Source organism: Colobus angolensis, unplaced genomic scaffold, assembly GCF_000951035.1.
Source record: "Colobus angolensis palliatus isolate OR3802 unplaced genomic scaffold, Cang.pa_1.0 Scaffold14, whole genome shotgun sequence".
Taxonomy (NCBI): Eukaryota; Metazoa; Chordata; class Mammalia; order Primates; family Cercopithecidae; genus Colobus; species Colobus angolensis.
The window spans coordinates 8214029-8230489 of NW_012114488.1; the positions used below are offsets into that span (position 1 = coordinate 8214029).

At 46.6% G+C, this 16461-nt stretch overlaps 1 protein-coding gene across 1 annotated transcript in view; it reads right to left on the reverse strand.

The window, feature by feature from the left end:
• Nucleotides 1-16461, reverse strand: part of SMOC2 (SPARC related modular calcium binding 2) — a 166555-nt gene that overhangs the window by 118014 nt on the left and 32080 nt on the right. Inside the window, exons 5-7 of the mRNA XM_011935086.1 lie at nt 8000-8047; nt 4601-4651; nt 2570-2644 (exon numbers count right to left, since the gene is read on the reverse strand). Of these exons, the coding sequence (XP_011790476.1) occupies nt 2570-2644; nt 4601-4651; nt 8000-8047 (174 nt within the window). The remainder of the gene's footprint in view (nt 1-2569; nt 2645-4600; nt 4652-7999; nt 8048-16461) is intronic.

The following is a 16461-nucleotide window of genomic DNA, read 5'->3' on the forward strand; positions in this document are numbered from 1 at the left end:
GGCGGGTGGATCACCTGAGGTCAGGTGTTCAAGACCAGCCTGGTCAACATGGTGAAACCCCATTTCTACTAATAATACAAAAAAAAAATTAGCCAGGCATGGTGGCGGGTGCCTGTAATCCCAGCTACTCAGGAGGCTGAGACAGGAGAATTGCTTGAACCCAGGAGGTGGAGGTTGCAGTGAGCCAAGATTGCACTGCTGTACTCCAGCCTGGGTGACAGAACAAGACTTCCTCTCAACATAAATAAAATAAAATAAAATAATGCATATTTCCAGTAAAATCATTTACAAGAATTTTACATTTGTTTTTCAAATTAAGTTTAGGTGCTAACATATTTACTCTCCAATGGTTTTCAAGATCTACCAGTGTATTAGTGCATTTTTATCCTGGTATAAAGAACTCCTCAAGACTGGGCAATTTATAAAGGAAAGAGGTTTAATGGACTCACAGTTCAGCATGGCTGGGGAGGCCTCAGGAAACTTGCCATCATGCAGAAGGTGAAGGGGAAGCAAGACACTTTCATCACAAGCCAGCAGGAAGAAGTGCCCAGCGAAGGGGTTAGAGCCCCTTATAAAACCATCAGATCTCGTGAGAACTCACTCACTATCATGAGAACAGCAAGGGGGAAACCACCCTCATGACTCAATTATCTTCACCTGGTCTCTCCATTGGCAGGTGCAGAGTATGGGGATTACAATTCAAAATAAGATTTGGGTGGGGACACAATGCCCAACCATATCAACCAGTAAACCTGAAACATACAGTGTTTTAATTAATCTCTCATATACAAATTGGTATGAAATAGAAATAAATCAAATAAAACAGCTTTTTAAAGTGGGGTGACAAAATTGAACAAAACCCAGTGTCAAAAGTGCGTGAGACATGTAATACAGGGATTAATATCTCCATACAATAGGAAAAACTCATCTATAACAAGCATTTCTGAGAAAAATGTTATAAATAGGTGTTAAATGTTTCTGCCATGTGTGCCTGTAGATGGTGGGGGGCCTTTGGGGTGTGCCCTTCCTCATCTCAGCCCGGAAGGGTAAAGTAACAAGAAGATAACAGCTAAGACTCTGGGGCTGGAGGCAGTGATTTAAGAGTATCATGGGGCAGAAATCATACACGGGACCTGTGCCAGCTCATTTGGCATTGCACCACGCGAGCTTTACAGGTGAAAATCAGTGGACAGGCCCACTATAGACTCGCCATGGGGTTCTGAGGTGGCTGCTGGCTTAAGGGGATTCAGGCACTTCCCTCAAGGGTCCTTTTTAGGTTGGGTCTATAAGAGGCATAGGAGGGTGAAGAGAGAATTGAACCACTCTTAGTATTCTGAACTTTAATAAACCTTTTGATTTTTTTTGAAAGCAGAAGACTATATGGATGCATAACCACAGATACAGTTTTAATGCATAAGCAGCCTTTGTGAATGTTTGCAATTTTTTTCACCCAAAGCTGATCGTAGAAAATTCAAGCTGTTACTAACGCCGTATTTCCTCAGCAGCTGAACTACGTTAAACCTCAGCAGCTGAACTACGTTAAACCTCAGCAGCTAAACTACGTTAAACCTCAGCAGCTGCTTCCCTTCAGCAAGAATCTGTGAAACCCTCATTTGAAAAGGCAATGAGAAACACGTGCAATCAATTGAGAGCCTAAATGAAAATTACAGAACAAACCGTTTTCCATGAAAACAGTCAAAATCATTAACCGAAGACGAAGCAACCCGTTACTGGTCTTCCAAATGTCAAAACAGTCAGCTTTAAAAGGTGAACGTTCTCTCAAACACTGTTTTAGAGCAAACAAAATGCACACAATTTGGAGGATTTTAAACTAAATTAGCAAAGTCTTTTAACATCTCTGAAATCAGGTCAGAAGGAAATTTATAATTATTTGCTTATTAACAAACATCTCCAATTTATACCTAAAGCTATAGTTTGTTTGCCCTCTACGGAGAAATCTCTTAAAGACTTTAGAAAATTTAATTTTCAAATGCCAAATGTTAAAATATATGCTGGTGATCAAATAATGGGAATTATTTTCATGACTGAGTAACCAGGTGAAAATATTTACAGCTGACCCTTGAACCACAGGTTTCTGACGTCATGGGTCCACAGTTACAAGGACGTTTCCTTCGCCTCTGCCGCTCTGAGACAGCAGGATCAGCCCCTCCTCTTCTTCCTCCTCCTCAGCCCACTCATGGTGAAGACGATGAGGAGGACGAAGACCTTTATGATGATCCACTTCCACGTAACCAATAGTAAATATATTTTCTGTTCCTTATGATTTTTAATAACATTTTCTCTATTTTTGTAAGAATACAATATATAATATATATAACATACGAAATATGTGTTAACTAACTGTGTTATTGGTAAGGCTGCCAGTCTACAATAGGCTATTATTTTGGGGGGAGTTGAAAGTTATCCTCAGATGTTTGTGCCAGGTCTGCACCCCTCACCCCTGTGTTGTTCAAGGGTCAACTGTACAAAACACTTAACTCCAAAAAAACCATCATTTTCTACATCTATTAAATCCCTCCTTACAAAGTGATATCAGGCAGCGTCTTACCTGAATTCTTATTGGTTTTGTTCTGCCGACTTTTAACCTGTTCAGTCCACAGGGTAGGGTAACGTGATGCAATATCTATGAACCAAAACGAAATGATAAGCATTTTTAATTCATCATGAACGCACAATGTTCCTCAGTTACATAGTGCAGCAAGCAGTCCGAAAGCCAAAATAAATCAATATAACACACAGTGTACATTTGTCAAGAAATAGTTACAATGATTATATGCATGAGACAAAAGGAAATCATAACATACGTTTAAAATATTTTTGGCATTCTTCTCTTTATCCAAAAGTATAGTTAAAAGCTCTTTGGGTCTAGACAGAATTCACTCTAAAAGAATCAGATTTTAGAAAAATACCCAAATGTACAAGAAGATATCCTTGTGTAGTTAAAATGGCTATTCACACAACATACAACGTTTTCACTCAGTTGAAAGACTCAATACAAAATGCAATATGTGAAATATAACTTTTGCCTGAAACTTTTCAGGAACACCCCTTTTGTAGTAATCTTGTTTAACAAATAAAATTGAATGGGCCGGGCGTGGTGGCTCACACCTGTAATCCCAGCACTGTGGGAGACTGAGGCGGGTGGATCACCTGAGGTCAGGTGTTCAAGACCAGCCTGGTCAACATGGTGAAACCCCATTTCTACTAATAATACAAAAAAAAAATTAGCCAGGCATGGTGGCAGGTGCCTGTAGTCCCAGCTACTCCTGAGGCTGAGGCAGGAGAATCGCTTGAGCCCGGGAGATGGAGGTTGCAACGAACTGAGATCACATCATCGCACTCCAGCAGCCTGGGCAACAAGAGCGAAACTCCGTCTCAAAAAAAAAAAGGAATATAGTGCAGGTCACTGTTAGTGCGTGAGAGCACAGACCCTGAAGAAGACGTCTGGGTCTGAATGCCATTTGCCATTTACACCCAGATGGACTTGGGTCAATTGCCACAGGACTCTCATCTGCGGAAGGGCATTCAGAAGGCCCCAGGACTCACAGCAGGAGAGCCCACATTGTGTAGCACGCAGGGCCATGCAGCATTAGTCACCAATATTATTATTTGCAAAGCATAATGCAGTCCTACACTTCTATGTTTTTTCATTTATACTGTGTATTCCTTACACTTTGCCTTTTAACCCTGGTCCCCTTTGACCTGGTAATTTTTCATAAGTTAGTAAATACCTAAGACAATGTATTAAAGGTAAAAACAGGAAATCTATCCTTGTTATGACCACTTGTAAAGATGTGAAATGTAAACAGGGAAAATGGCCATACATTTCATATTATCCAAACTGTAAAATTTCAACTTAGAAATGTGTATTTAACGAAACCCTCACGAGAATGCAACATGGCAATATCGGAAAACCCCTCACTCCAAAGACATCAGGAAAAACAGTGGGTGCCCTCATAAGGCTGGACACGGCCACACGCAGTCCGTTTCTGCTTGGGAGTTTGTTCTCTTATCCCTGTCTAACATCATGATGTTTAGATACACATTTACCCAGTGAAATTATTTCTACAGCCAAGCAATTCACATTCCCAGCATCTCACAGTTACTTCACGGGTGTGTGGTTAGGAAATGTTTACTATGCCATCCATTGCCATTTCGTCATTAAGTATATTCCTCGTGCTACGGGCTGGATGTGTGGGATGCCATCCATTGTCATTTCATCATTAACTGGATTCCTTGTGCTGTACGCTGGATGTGTGGACTTGTCCATCCCACATAACTGCAGCTTTGCAGCCTCTGACCTCATCTCTCTATTTTCTCCATCCTACCCTACCCTTGGTGACAACCTTTCGGCTTGCTGTTTCCTTCTTCTCACTGTTGGGGTTTTGTTTGTTTGTTTGTTTGTTTGTTTTTTAATAGATTCCACATATAAGTGAGATCATGTGGTCATTTCTGTGTCTGGCATGTACACTCCTTACTGAATGAGCTCTAACAAGATGACTCGCCCCACTTCCCAGCTCCATGCCATCCCTCGCCCTCCTCCCCGACCCAAACTGTGCAATCCCCGCCCCCGGCTCACCTTCTTCATCTCCTTGAGGCTGAGTCTCCAACGCCGGAGCCGCGGCATCATCTGAATTCAGAACGGAAAAGATTTGCAAGGAGACTACAATTATGAGAGTAAGTTAAGTAAGTGTGCATGCGGGTGGATGCTGAGGACTTGCACTCAGTCCCCACAGATCAACCAAAACGCAACCCCACACAGACCCGACCGGATGCTGCCTGAGGCATCCACACCCACTCTCCAGTCAGCTGCTATTTAAAATGCTCCAGGCTAGACACTGACCTAACTTCCAAGTGGAAAACATCCGATCAGTTCTAAACTCTCAGAGCCAATCACAGGCCATAGGGCAGATGAGGAAGGAATCAAAATAATCAGAGGAAAGAAAGTCTAGCCCTGGGAAAGAGAAGTCATAAATTCGGGCCACCGGAGGTTACAGAAGAGGGCTTGGCAGGGACTGGGGTGGGGTTGAGCAGAGCCATGTCCCCTTAACACGCCCTCTGTTTCCCCAAGAGAAAGGCAAGGGTTGGAGAATTCTGGACGCCCTTCTACACCTCTGGCCCTCCCTCTCTCCACTGCTGCCCTAGAATAATCTAAGCGAGGATCTGAGGGGCGCATGGGGTGGAGGGGGCAGGGTGAAAGTTATCAGAGAATTGAGGGAAGGGCGGGCTGGGGTGTCACAGGCCCGTGCACCACTCATGGACTTGCATTTTCCAAGTGGAGAATCTGTATTTAATTAATTGACACACACATTGGGTTCCCTGGTAAACTAAGAGGTTTTAAATGGCTCAGAGACCTGGCAGGATGGCAGGCCCCTGAGCCAGGAGTCCTCCTCCAGACACTCAGGGCCCCACCCGGGAAGCAATCACAGGGCACTGTGGTGCTCTCAGGATCATCCTTTTTTTTTTTTTTTTTCACTGAAGCTTGCTTATATCATTTTGTTAAATAGTAACTTTTGGATTGAAATACAGGAAAAAGTGGCAAAGATGAGGTCCGGCCACAAGACCTATGTAGGTAACTAAGTCATGAACTTCCCAGTGGTCTAAAGAATAAAGTTTGTCATAAGACTTTATTTTAGGGGGAAAATCAAAACAGATTTTCAAAAAATTTTAACATTGAGCAATCTCTCGAAAACAGTTTGCTAGCTATCAAAATACTGACAAAAATGTAACATCAGTTATTTGAAATATCCAAGTCTAACATTGATAATAACAATAAACTAGGAATATTTTGTGGTTGAATATTTTACAGTCTTCTTCCAAGAAAATAAAACAAAATGGGAAACATATTTTAAACACAAGAACATACAAAAAGTCTTAAAATAACATATTTGAAATTTTTTGGAATGAGGACAATCAAATACATGATTACTGTTGTGTGTTTTTGCTGAGGCCTCACCAAGTCACCACTCTGAGGCCACCAGCCCATTCCCCAGTCACTGGGGCCAGGCCAGTCTGAAAGCTCAGTCTGAATGGCAAGCAGGGAGGGCAGGTGTGGTCTGGGGACAGGGTGACTAACAGGCCCACTGTCCATTCCTCCTCTCAGCCCTGATTCTGGGCACCAGAGGCTGTTCCCCTTCCTGCCCTGTCCACGCTTCCCCCTCAGCACGGTCATCACAGGCCCTACTCCATGCCCCTGTCCCTCACAGACGGGGTGGTTCTGTCCCAACAGAACAAGGCCATTGGCGGCTGCTGAAGTCAGCCTTAAAGAAATAAAACAAAAATCTCGAAGAGCTGTGCAGTTTTTATTTTCCCTCTATCAGAGTCTGTGAAGTGTCTCGTCTTATTTGTGTCTGGAAACCAGCTCTGTTGCTTAATCCAGGTGTCTCCTCTGCGTATTCAGGCCTAAAGTGGGGGGCGTGTTTTTTCCTTAACTCACTTTCATGCCCAAAATACTAATTCCTCTAGATTTTGTTTACAGTGGGTACAATAAATATCATAATAAACAGGATTAGGAAATGGCCTCTGAAAGAAGATGATCCTTCCGTCTCCTCCTCCCTTTCCACATTTGATTAATTTTTCTAGTCATGAGATTGTCCCTTCCTTTCTCTACAAATATCGATATGCCCACCCCATTATCTTCTTGACTCAATTCACGCAGCTCACTATTGCTCTATGCAACTTTACCCCTTCCTTTCCAACCATAAACCCTCTTCCAACCCAGTGTCCCCATTAGGCCTGTCATCATTTTTCGGCTGGAAAATGAGCTATCTTCCTTGACTGTGAGGTTTCGCCTGTCCCAGCTCACACCTGTTACATATTTCCCCTTCCAGGAAGCTGCTCCTGCCTCATTCTTGGCAGGCGCCCTCTGGACAGCCTGACATTTACTCTCATGCCAGCTTGTCCCTCCAACATGTCTGTGTCTTAGTAATACAGAACTCTTTTTGCAAAGGATCTTCCAGGGCAGGGACGGGCCTCATCACAGTCTCCACACATGTGGAACGGACTAGTGGAATAAAACTCCCAATTTTTTTTTTTTTTTTTGAGACAGAGTCTCACTCTGTTGCCCAGGCTAGAGTGCAGTGGCGCCATCTCAGCTCACTGCAACTTCCATCTCCTGGGCTCAAGCAATTCTCCTGCCTCAGCCTCCTGGGATTACAGGCATGTGCCACCACGCTGGGCTAATTTTTGTATTTTTAGTAGAGATGGTGTTTCACCATGTTGGCCAGGCTGGTCTCAAACTCCTGACCTCAGGTGATCTGCCTGCCTTGGCCTGGGCTGTCTTTATATTATTTTTGTTCGTTACTGGTTCAGTACACTGTCATCTTGAAAACAACCTCTGACTTTAAAGGCTGATGTAAGAGAAAAGCAGAAATGGGTCCTGGTACTGAAGGGTGTTGGCTGAGGCAAGGGCAGAAAAGAGGATGGAGACTTTCCCAGGGGAGTCGTGGTGGGCATGTGACAGACCCCAAAACAGGACCTGCAGGCTGTGATATGATGCTTAAGTTTAAGGGTTTTGTTCGGCTCTTGTTTGCACCAGTCTCAGAGGCAGTGATTGCTGTAGGTAGAAAAAACGGGTCCTCCTCCTCCTTGTAGGGAGGAGTTGAGGCTTCTTGATCAGGGTCCTCAATAACTGCAATGGTTTAGAATCCCACAGGGAGCCAAAACACTGAGCCTCAGCCCTCTCCACAGTCACAGACTGGGAGGCTCCAGGGGGTCCTAACAGTGTCTGCTGATGGTCCTGAAACAAGCCACAGAGCACAGGCCCAACACCAGTCATCCCAGCAGAGCACAGACCCAACGGAGCTAGTGATCGTAAGAGTGAATGGCACTTGCTGAACGAATAAAGAAGTAACAAACTGGCTCGGCTCTCATCATTGTCACTAGTGGATGTTTAAACTTTAACTTAAGACATTATTTCACAGGATAGGTTAAATTAGATGTTGTATATTATCACACACATTTATTCTAAGATAGTTACCTGTTTTTCCTGTGCCTTCGCGTTGCGGTAACTTTTCATTTATGGAACCTAAAAGAGAAAATTAAGGAGTGGAGTGAAATGAAATTATTTTGGACTCTTAAATGGTCATCACAAATTAAGTTACGCACATGCTTTTGCTCCATTTTGATTAATTTGCAGTGCTTTGGCACGTTCTACTTAAATTCTGCAAGCTGTCTAGTACCCTGAGGGGACACTGTCACCTAAACTTGCAGACCCGGGACTCAGCAACAAAAGATTAGTTTCTACTTCAGGTGCTAAGGGGTTGCACATGTATAGAAGACCTTAAAACCCAATATATTACAGTTTCTTCACCTGAAAAATGTCATCATAACCATAACATACACCCATGTTGGGGTACTGAAGTGAATTAGGTAAAAAAGGAAACGTTTTTAAAATCCTAAGACATTACACAACCAAAGATAACTAAAAACCCTGATTTCAGCTTGATTCTGATTTATAGAGGAGAATGGTGAGGAACTACCTTTTGCTAGACTATTGAAAATCTACTAAGTAATGTGCGACCAAGTTTGAATGTTTATATGATGCTGAAAGGTGTATATTACAAATAGAAAGTGTAGTTCTTTCTCTTCCCACAGATTGACGCCGCTATACGGATCCACTTCCCCCTCATCATTAGTATACCTACTCGAGAGAGAAAAACGGTTCTTCTCAGAGTTTGCTGGCAGTTGAATATTCTGTTCAGAATTAAGTTGGAATTCCCATAGCCATAGACACGCCCAGTAAAACTCCTCAGCAGAAACATTTTGGAACTTGAAATTATTTGTTTCTGTTTTCTTTTTTTCAATGTTGAATATGACAGAAATACAGACCAACATTCACATTAAAAATATAGCTTATGACATTTTGAGGATGCTCATCTTATTTTTGGGAAATGCAATAGTAATGTGGCAGGAAATTTACAAGCAATTCATTGGACGGCAGAGAAAATGGAGGAACTTGGAGGCGCCATCCATCCTCCGGCACTCTTGGCAGACGCTGCCTCGGGGTTGCATTGCCCAGACACCCCTGAACACACGTCAGCGGTTCCCATGAAGGAACACAGTGCAGCCATCCCAAACCCTCCTCTGTGACAGGTACTCATCAGACAATGCTGACTTCAGGAAAGCTGAATGAGGATTTACACGGGAATGTTCTCAGCGGTTTCCCTGCTGGCTGCATATCTAAAAATAACTAAATAATATGCGTTTGGGAATTTGCTGTCCCCAGGGGATAAAAAGGAACACAATTCTCCTGGTTCATCTACCAAAGCCAGCCCTTCTCTCTTTCCCGGCTGTTACTGTTACCATTTGGTTACATATTACGTTGTTTCCAGGCCTTGCAACACAAGGTTTTTCTTGGTAAGAATTCCTCAGGATACAAAGCTAACCTCACTGTGTGGCCACCTCCTGAAGCTCTCAAAATCCTCCTTCCCTTGTTTCTGCCTTTTGGACCATCTCTTTACAAATCCAGATTTCTTAAAGAGCTTAAGCTTCTTAGTCATCAGTTTATTTTTATCATGTGTTCCCGAAAGAGGCAAAAAGTATTTTCTACTTTTGACGGGAAATGATCATATTTTGGTAATATTTCTGAATATTTCTGTGCAGGTTTTAATATCACAAGGAAAATGTAAATATGCTAATAATTATAATATCCTTCATGAGAGAGTTTCTCAATTGAAATAAGAAAATATTTTGTACTATACAGACAGAACGGTACAGACTGCAGATTCAAAATTTCTTGAGGGCTGAGGTCAGAATCCAACATTTAAACATTCTCTACCCTCAGGCAGCCTCTGTCTCTGAGCCAACCAGGACTGTGGCTTTATCATCAGGCCCTTGCATTCAATCCGTGTTTACTTAAATCAATCCACACAAAAATAATTTGATCTTGTTCTTCATATGTAAGAGATAATTTTAAGACAGAACCAAGTGTTCCTGGATCACCTGCTCTGTGATTCATGACTCAAATATTTTACAAGACAGAAATTGCAGGAGATCCTGATAGTGCATTGACTTCACCTTTTAACTACCTTGGGATGAAAAGATGACGCCCAACCTTGCTGCCCCTGCCTTCCTGCAGGATCCTGGCCTCCAGGATGGGAAAATAGCTCCACATATTTCCACAGGCCAGCAGAGCCATGCAAACACACAAAGCCAGACCCCGAGGCTGTCACTGCATTTTTCTGGAGATAAGGATTTGCTGAACTTCCAAGTGTTTATAACAAGCAAGACTGCAGGCTGTACTTGCAGAAAGGGGGCCGAGAAAGAAGGGTGGACTGATACACACATGTCTGCAGACAGTGCACACCTTTGTGAACCCTGGGCTGGAGGCTGGACCTTAAGGATCTGCTTGCTGTTCACAGACACAAAGAGGTTGCTCAGTGATCCACCTCAGCCTCGGATTCCAAAGGACACATCTGAATTGCTCCCATTCGTGAGATCCCATCGCACCTGAATGCTGTTCTAGAGGGGTGGGCTTTGTCGTAACGGGGATGTGAATTTCTGGTGGAAGAGACCACTAAGTACAACGTGAGGAAACGTCTCTGCTTTAAGGGAGGAATAGCAGCTAGTAAGTCTTGTAGCTTAAGCACTTGGTTCAAATCCAGCTGCTCTCAGCCTCAACAACATGTTGCCAGAACAGCCCAGTGGAGGGAATGGTGTTTTGCTGATGGAGCCAGTGGTTTACACAAGCTCCTTCCGGACGCCCTTCACACGTGAGTGAGGACAGGGAGGTCTGTGGCACAGACGTGAGAGGGGTGAGGGGGCAGCTCCCTGCGGGGAGTCCCCCTTCAGAGCAGTTAAACAAGCCTACGGCTCACCCCTCCCGAGAACTTCGCATCCTGGGGGCAGGTTTACAGCATCGGATGAGGGAGGCGAGAGAAAAAGAAAAGGGAACAGCAAGGGTTGCATTCTCTGGTCCAGATGGCGTCTCTGTGCTACCCGGCTTTTCTCAAGGTTCCTGCCCTCCCACCCTCTCATCGGGACAACATGAGGGTGACAGGAAAGACGGTGCCAATTTCCGAGGATGTGGCGCTGCAGGGAGAAGACAGGGCATGGGCGGCAGAACAAACGTCCCTCCCTCCTAGCTCCGTGCCCCTGACCAGGCACCTTCACCACGCGAAACCTCTGTTTCCCTGTCTCTGGAGTGGGCAGTGTGGTGAAAACCCACCAAGCACAGTCGCATGGACCTAGGAGAGCGACCCACACATAGGAGTGCACGATGAACGTTCGCCAAAGAGGTGCTGTGTGTGCCATCGGAAGCTGCCTCTCCACGTGCTCTGCTGGACAGGCAGCTGGGGGAAAGTCCCCTCCAGAAGAGCAATGCTCCCCACTCAGACCAAGCCATGCACAACACAGCAGCCTCTAGGAGAACACCAACTGGCCTGCAGCCCTCAGGCCCTCGCCGCCATCACCTTACGTGCATTCATTCATTCCTGGGCTCAGCCCCTCATGCACACCCGTCAGGTGTCCACAGGCAAACAGTGGCAGGGACGCAGCACTACACACTTGAGTCCAATTTGGGGAGGTGGGCATTAAACAGAACTTACTCAAGCAGTGTCTGTTGCAACTGTGTACACAGCTGATGTCTATATAGCTCTTACTGTGTGTCAATCCCTGCTATGTCCTTCACAGACTTGAAGCCATTTAATGCAGATGCCAGCCCTGCGAGGTGGGACTGCCATTGTGCCTGTTACACAGATGAGGAAAGTGAGACCAAAGGGCTAAGTAACTGGCCCAGGGCCACTTAGGAAGCGGCAGAGCCAGGATCCAGGCCTGCTTTTGTAGCCATCAGGAGAGCTGACTTTGAGCAAAGGCCTCTCTGAGAAAGAATGAAGGGGTGAGTAGGCACAGGCCAGAAAAGAAGGGAGAGTGGACCAGGAGGTCCAGGAGACCACGCACAGGCTGGCAGAGAGCAGCACACAGCCCGTCCACCACCACAGGGACATGCAGCTGCTCCAGACGCCAGAAGTGCCCCCTGCAAGCCCCACCTGTTAGGAGCATTCTGTCCCCACTGGGCGCGCCTGCCTGGCAGGGCTCTCTCAGGCTGGAGCCTGTTGGAGATGGTATAGAGGGCCTGAGCCCGCTGTCCTGGGACCCGGACACCATGCACAGTGTGGCCTGTGAAGCTTGTGGGCTCTGGTTGGCATCAGATCCCTGATTTGGTCTCAGGACCCTTCCCAGTTATGAACAGGCCAGGGGGTGGTGAGAAGGGTGGAACAGAGTGGTGTGTGAAACGGTGCAGTGGGACAGAGCCGTCTGGGCACTGGCATGGAGATGCCCCTGGAGTCGGAGTTCATGAAAGCCAGCCAGCCCCGTGGGGATTCTCTGTCAGAGACAGCTCAAGCAGGTGCCTCTCTGGCTAGACAAGAAATGGTTTTCTACAAACAGTGACTTTCATGTTTATAAATAAGTTTTAAGTTTTTTGAGCTAAGGATATATAAAATCAAGGGAGGAAAGAGAGAAGCCATCTACATTTTTTGCAATCTCATGCTTCAGTCAGCATGAAGAGTGAGAGGGGACATGCAGGTATTTTGTGTGACTGTCCAGGTCCCGTCAGTGTCAGGGAGCACCAGCCACGGTTACAGAGCACTGCCCAAAGCGAAGGGAGGAAGCAGCTCCGTCCCCTGGCGGCTCTCCTGGGTTGGCTGCCGGCGTCCCTGCACCACCTGGGATGGGATAACAGAAAACCTGACCCTGGGGCTCGTCTTCGCTGCTCAGGACACGGTCAGCAGCCCTCTCCTCTCAAGGGCCTTTTATCTGCACCAAAACACCTGCTTCTGCAGGGCTCACCCCACTCCCCAGATTCCAGCAGGGCTCACCCCACTCCCCACATTCCAGCGGGGGTCACCCCACTCCCCCACATTCCAGCGGGGGTCACCCCACTCCCCCACATTCCAGCAGGGGTCCCCCCACTCCCCAGATTCCAGCAGTAGTCACCCTACTCCCCAGATTCCAGCAGGGGTCACCCCACTCCCCCAGATTCCAGCAGGGGTCACCCCACTCCCCAGATTCCAGGGTGAGGAAGTACCTCTGGGCTTCCCTGCCATGTCACACAGGTGGGCTGGGGAGGGCTGTCCGCAGGTGCCCCTCTGAGGGCAGGGAAGGTGAACTCTAGGCCAGGCCCTTTCCCCTTCATGCTGACAGAACCGCATCCATCCACCCTGTGGGCTCCAGCCGCCTGAGACTCCTCTGCACTCTTTAGATTGCAACAGACTGGCCGTGGCAGGGAGGGCGTCCTCCCAGAGGACCCAGGGCACATGGCTCTCGGCCCCAGGGCAGCTGTCCTGTGCTCTTAAGGGCTCTAGGCCTGTGAGAAGCCAACCAGCCACTCAGCCTCCTGGGATGAGTCCTAGCGAAGAACAGAACGTGCTTCTCACAGCCTGCAGAGTGCTGTATTAGGATAGATACGGCTCTCCCTAAATAGGACCAGCTTTCAGTCAAGCAAGTGCTTCTCACAGCTTGCAGAGTGCTGTATTAGGATGGACACTGCTCTCCCTAGATAGGACTGGCTTTCAGCTAAGAAATAGACAAGGCCTGTGGACCAGTCGGGGTCTCCTTGGCATGAGCCAGAATCCCAGCACTGGCCGGCCGAGCGAGGTGACCACGGCCTCATCTCCCCTGCACCCTGAGAGCTGCCGCCATCATGTTCACTCTTGTCCTGACACTGGCAGGAGCCCCGACCCTGCCAGGGTTTATACCCCAGGATTTAGACACACACAGCACCTGTCCTCTGCAGTCCTGCTGCCAGAACTCAGGGAATGCCTCTGCTCTATCTGACTTCACCAGGTCCTATCCCTAAGCCTCACCGTGGCCACAGACTGGGGCCAGGCAGGACTTGCACGCACTCCTTGGGGGCATTCTGGAGCGGGGACGGCACGGCCCAGGTCCACAGTACCGCCAGGGACAGCGCAGCCCAGGTCCACACTGCCCTTAGCTACTCCCACCTCATCTCCCCTCTCTCCACACTGAGCCCAGGGGGAGGCTTAGTGGAGAAGCAATTTGCACAGGAGGAATATCACCTATTTTGCATTTTCCTGAGTGCCCGTGGTCAAATAATCCTCAAGACAACATGACTGGAAGCGATAGGACCTCCTTCCTGCCTCATCCCAGGGAGGCCCTGGGTCACCTTGAGGCTGAGCCTCACCCCCTGGCCCATGTGGGACATTCAGAGTCACAGACACCATGCCCTGGGACCCACCCACCTCCTCACCCGCCAGCTCCCATCAGCCTCTGAAGGCGCTGCTCCCGAGTACTCTTTCTCCGTCTCAGCCTTGAGCTGCATGACCAGGCCAGAACCCCAAGGGGTCAAGACATCCCTCACCCAGGGTCAGGAGGGGCGTTGGCAGCCACAGACTCCCCCACTGGCCCTGTGACTATCCTCGGATCCTGTGATGAGACGGTCATGGATGGCTGCCCTGTGGGCCTGTGTTCCTCTGGAGGGAGGCCCCTCACCTCAACTCAGGACTTGGAGTGTGGGGCCAGCCACGAGCACCAGCACTGCCTGGAAACTCGGCAGAAAGCAAACTTTGGCCACACGGCAGACCTGCCAGGCCGGAAACTCCAGGAGCCAGCCGGGCTTGGGCTCATCAGGCCTTCTGAGTGAGGCTGGCACATGTGAAAATTCGAGCCAGAATCCAGACGGGATGGCCGGGCCCCTGTGCCTGTGAAGCTGTGTCACTGCTGCATAATTATTCCTCATGTGTCCCCAGGATCATTGTCACTGCTCCTGTGTCTCCCTTCCGTCCCCCTGGCGGCACCGCCTCCCTCCTGCCACCCTCATCTCCAGCTCAACCTCAGTTTTGCCACGTCGGTGTTTCTGTGGGTGAAGAAACCAAACGGAATCCATTTGATTTTGCTCAGCGAACCTTTATGTTATTCACAGACCTGGAGGAGAGTTTCGCTGGACTTGGTGGCACCAGCTTTTATGCTTTGTGGGTCTTTTTGTATCCTAGTGATTCTGCCTTTAAACAGTTGGGATTACCAATTTGAGGTGCATCTGATAAAAGGAATGTTCTGAATTTACTGATGTCTGAGTTGAGAACCTGATTCAAAGGCAGGAGAAAAATGCCTGAGTACAGCTGTATCACTCTTGCTAAAGGGCCACATGACATTTTAACAGCTTCAGAAATCTTTTCAACATTTAACTGTTGTGGCTGCATCTAGTGAAAAAAGGTGCTGGAAAATAATTAGCATTTGTCCAAAAATAATTCGAGGAAAAAATAATATACTTGTTTCTATATACATAAAATATCTCTGGAAGCTGGGAGCGGTGGCTCATGCCTGTAATCCCAGCACTTTGGGAGGCCGAAGGGAGATCGAGACCATCCTGGCTAACACGGTGAAACCCTGTCTCTAGTAAAAATACAAAAAATTAGCCGGGCGTGGTGGCGGGTGCCTGTAGTCCCAGCTACTCAGGAGGCTGAGGCAGGAGAATCGCTTGAACCCAGGAGGTGGAGGTTGCAGTGAGCCGAGATTGTGCCACTGCACTCCAGCCTGGATGACAGAGCAAGACTCTATCTCAAATAAATAAATACATAAATAAATAAATTCTCTAGAAGCACACACCCATTATTCTTTAAATAGAGCTATACAAATTGGGGTCATTTACTTCCAAAGACCTCTTGATTTCTTTGGGAACATTTCATTAACTATCAGAGAATACAAGACAAAAGCCACTTGTAGATGAGGTACAGTAAAGGGCTGTTTTACAGGATACTCTTCTCAACTCATGTGAGGTTCCAGTACAAATTGGCTGGCAAATTAAATGTACACTAAAATACAACAGAGGTGCAGATTATAATCAAAACACAAATACTAGACACTAGAAAGTACTTTTTCCTGAGGTTAAAAGTAGTAAGTATTTTTCCTGAATAGAAAAAGTTACACCAAAATATTGTCCATCAGATAGAATAGCTGTGAACAACTCAACACTAAGTCCAATTTTAAAAAGAAAATTGAAGCAGAGGAAAGGCTGGGCCCAGATGGGAGCTTCAGGAGTCGTCAGCCAGGGAAGGGCCAGGGTGGGATGCATGGAAACCTGACTTCCGGTCCAGGTCCTGGCAGACACAGGGACCTCCCACTCTTCCCAAGCCAGCCTGAAGCCGCTTGTCAGACTAAACCTACACCCCATGGTCTTTTTCTTTAACATTTTACTTATTATTATGTTTTTACATTCAGCATCATTTGAACACTTTCAGAATTTAATCTGAATCTTTTATTGAAAATTTTACAAATCCTGTGTTGGCTTTATCAAATTACTATTTTATCTCATCATGGATGTAAAAGAAATGTCCTCGACACTATAAAAGGTGTTATAAATTTACGTGTTACAGAGTAAATGTAACATATTTTTCTCTGAAAAGAATCACAAGTTTTTAATTGTTTTAAATTGTTTCAATTTTTATTTTTTGTAGAGACGGTGAAAGGTCTCACTTTTGTTGC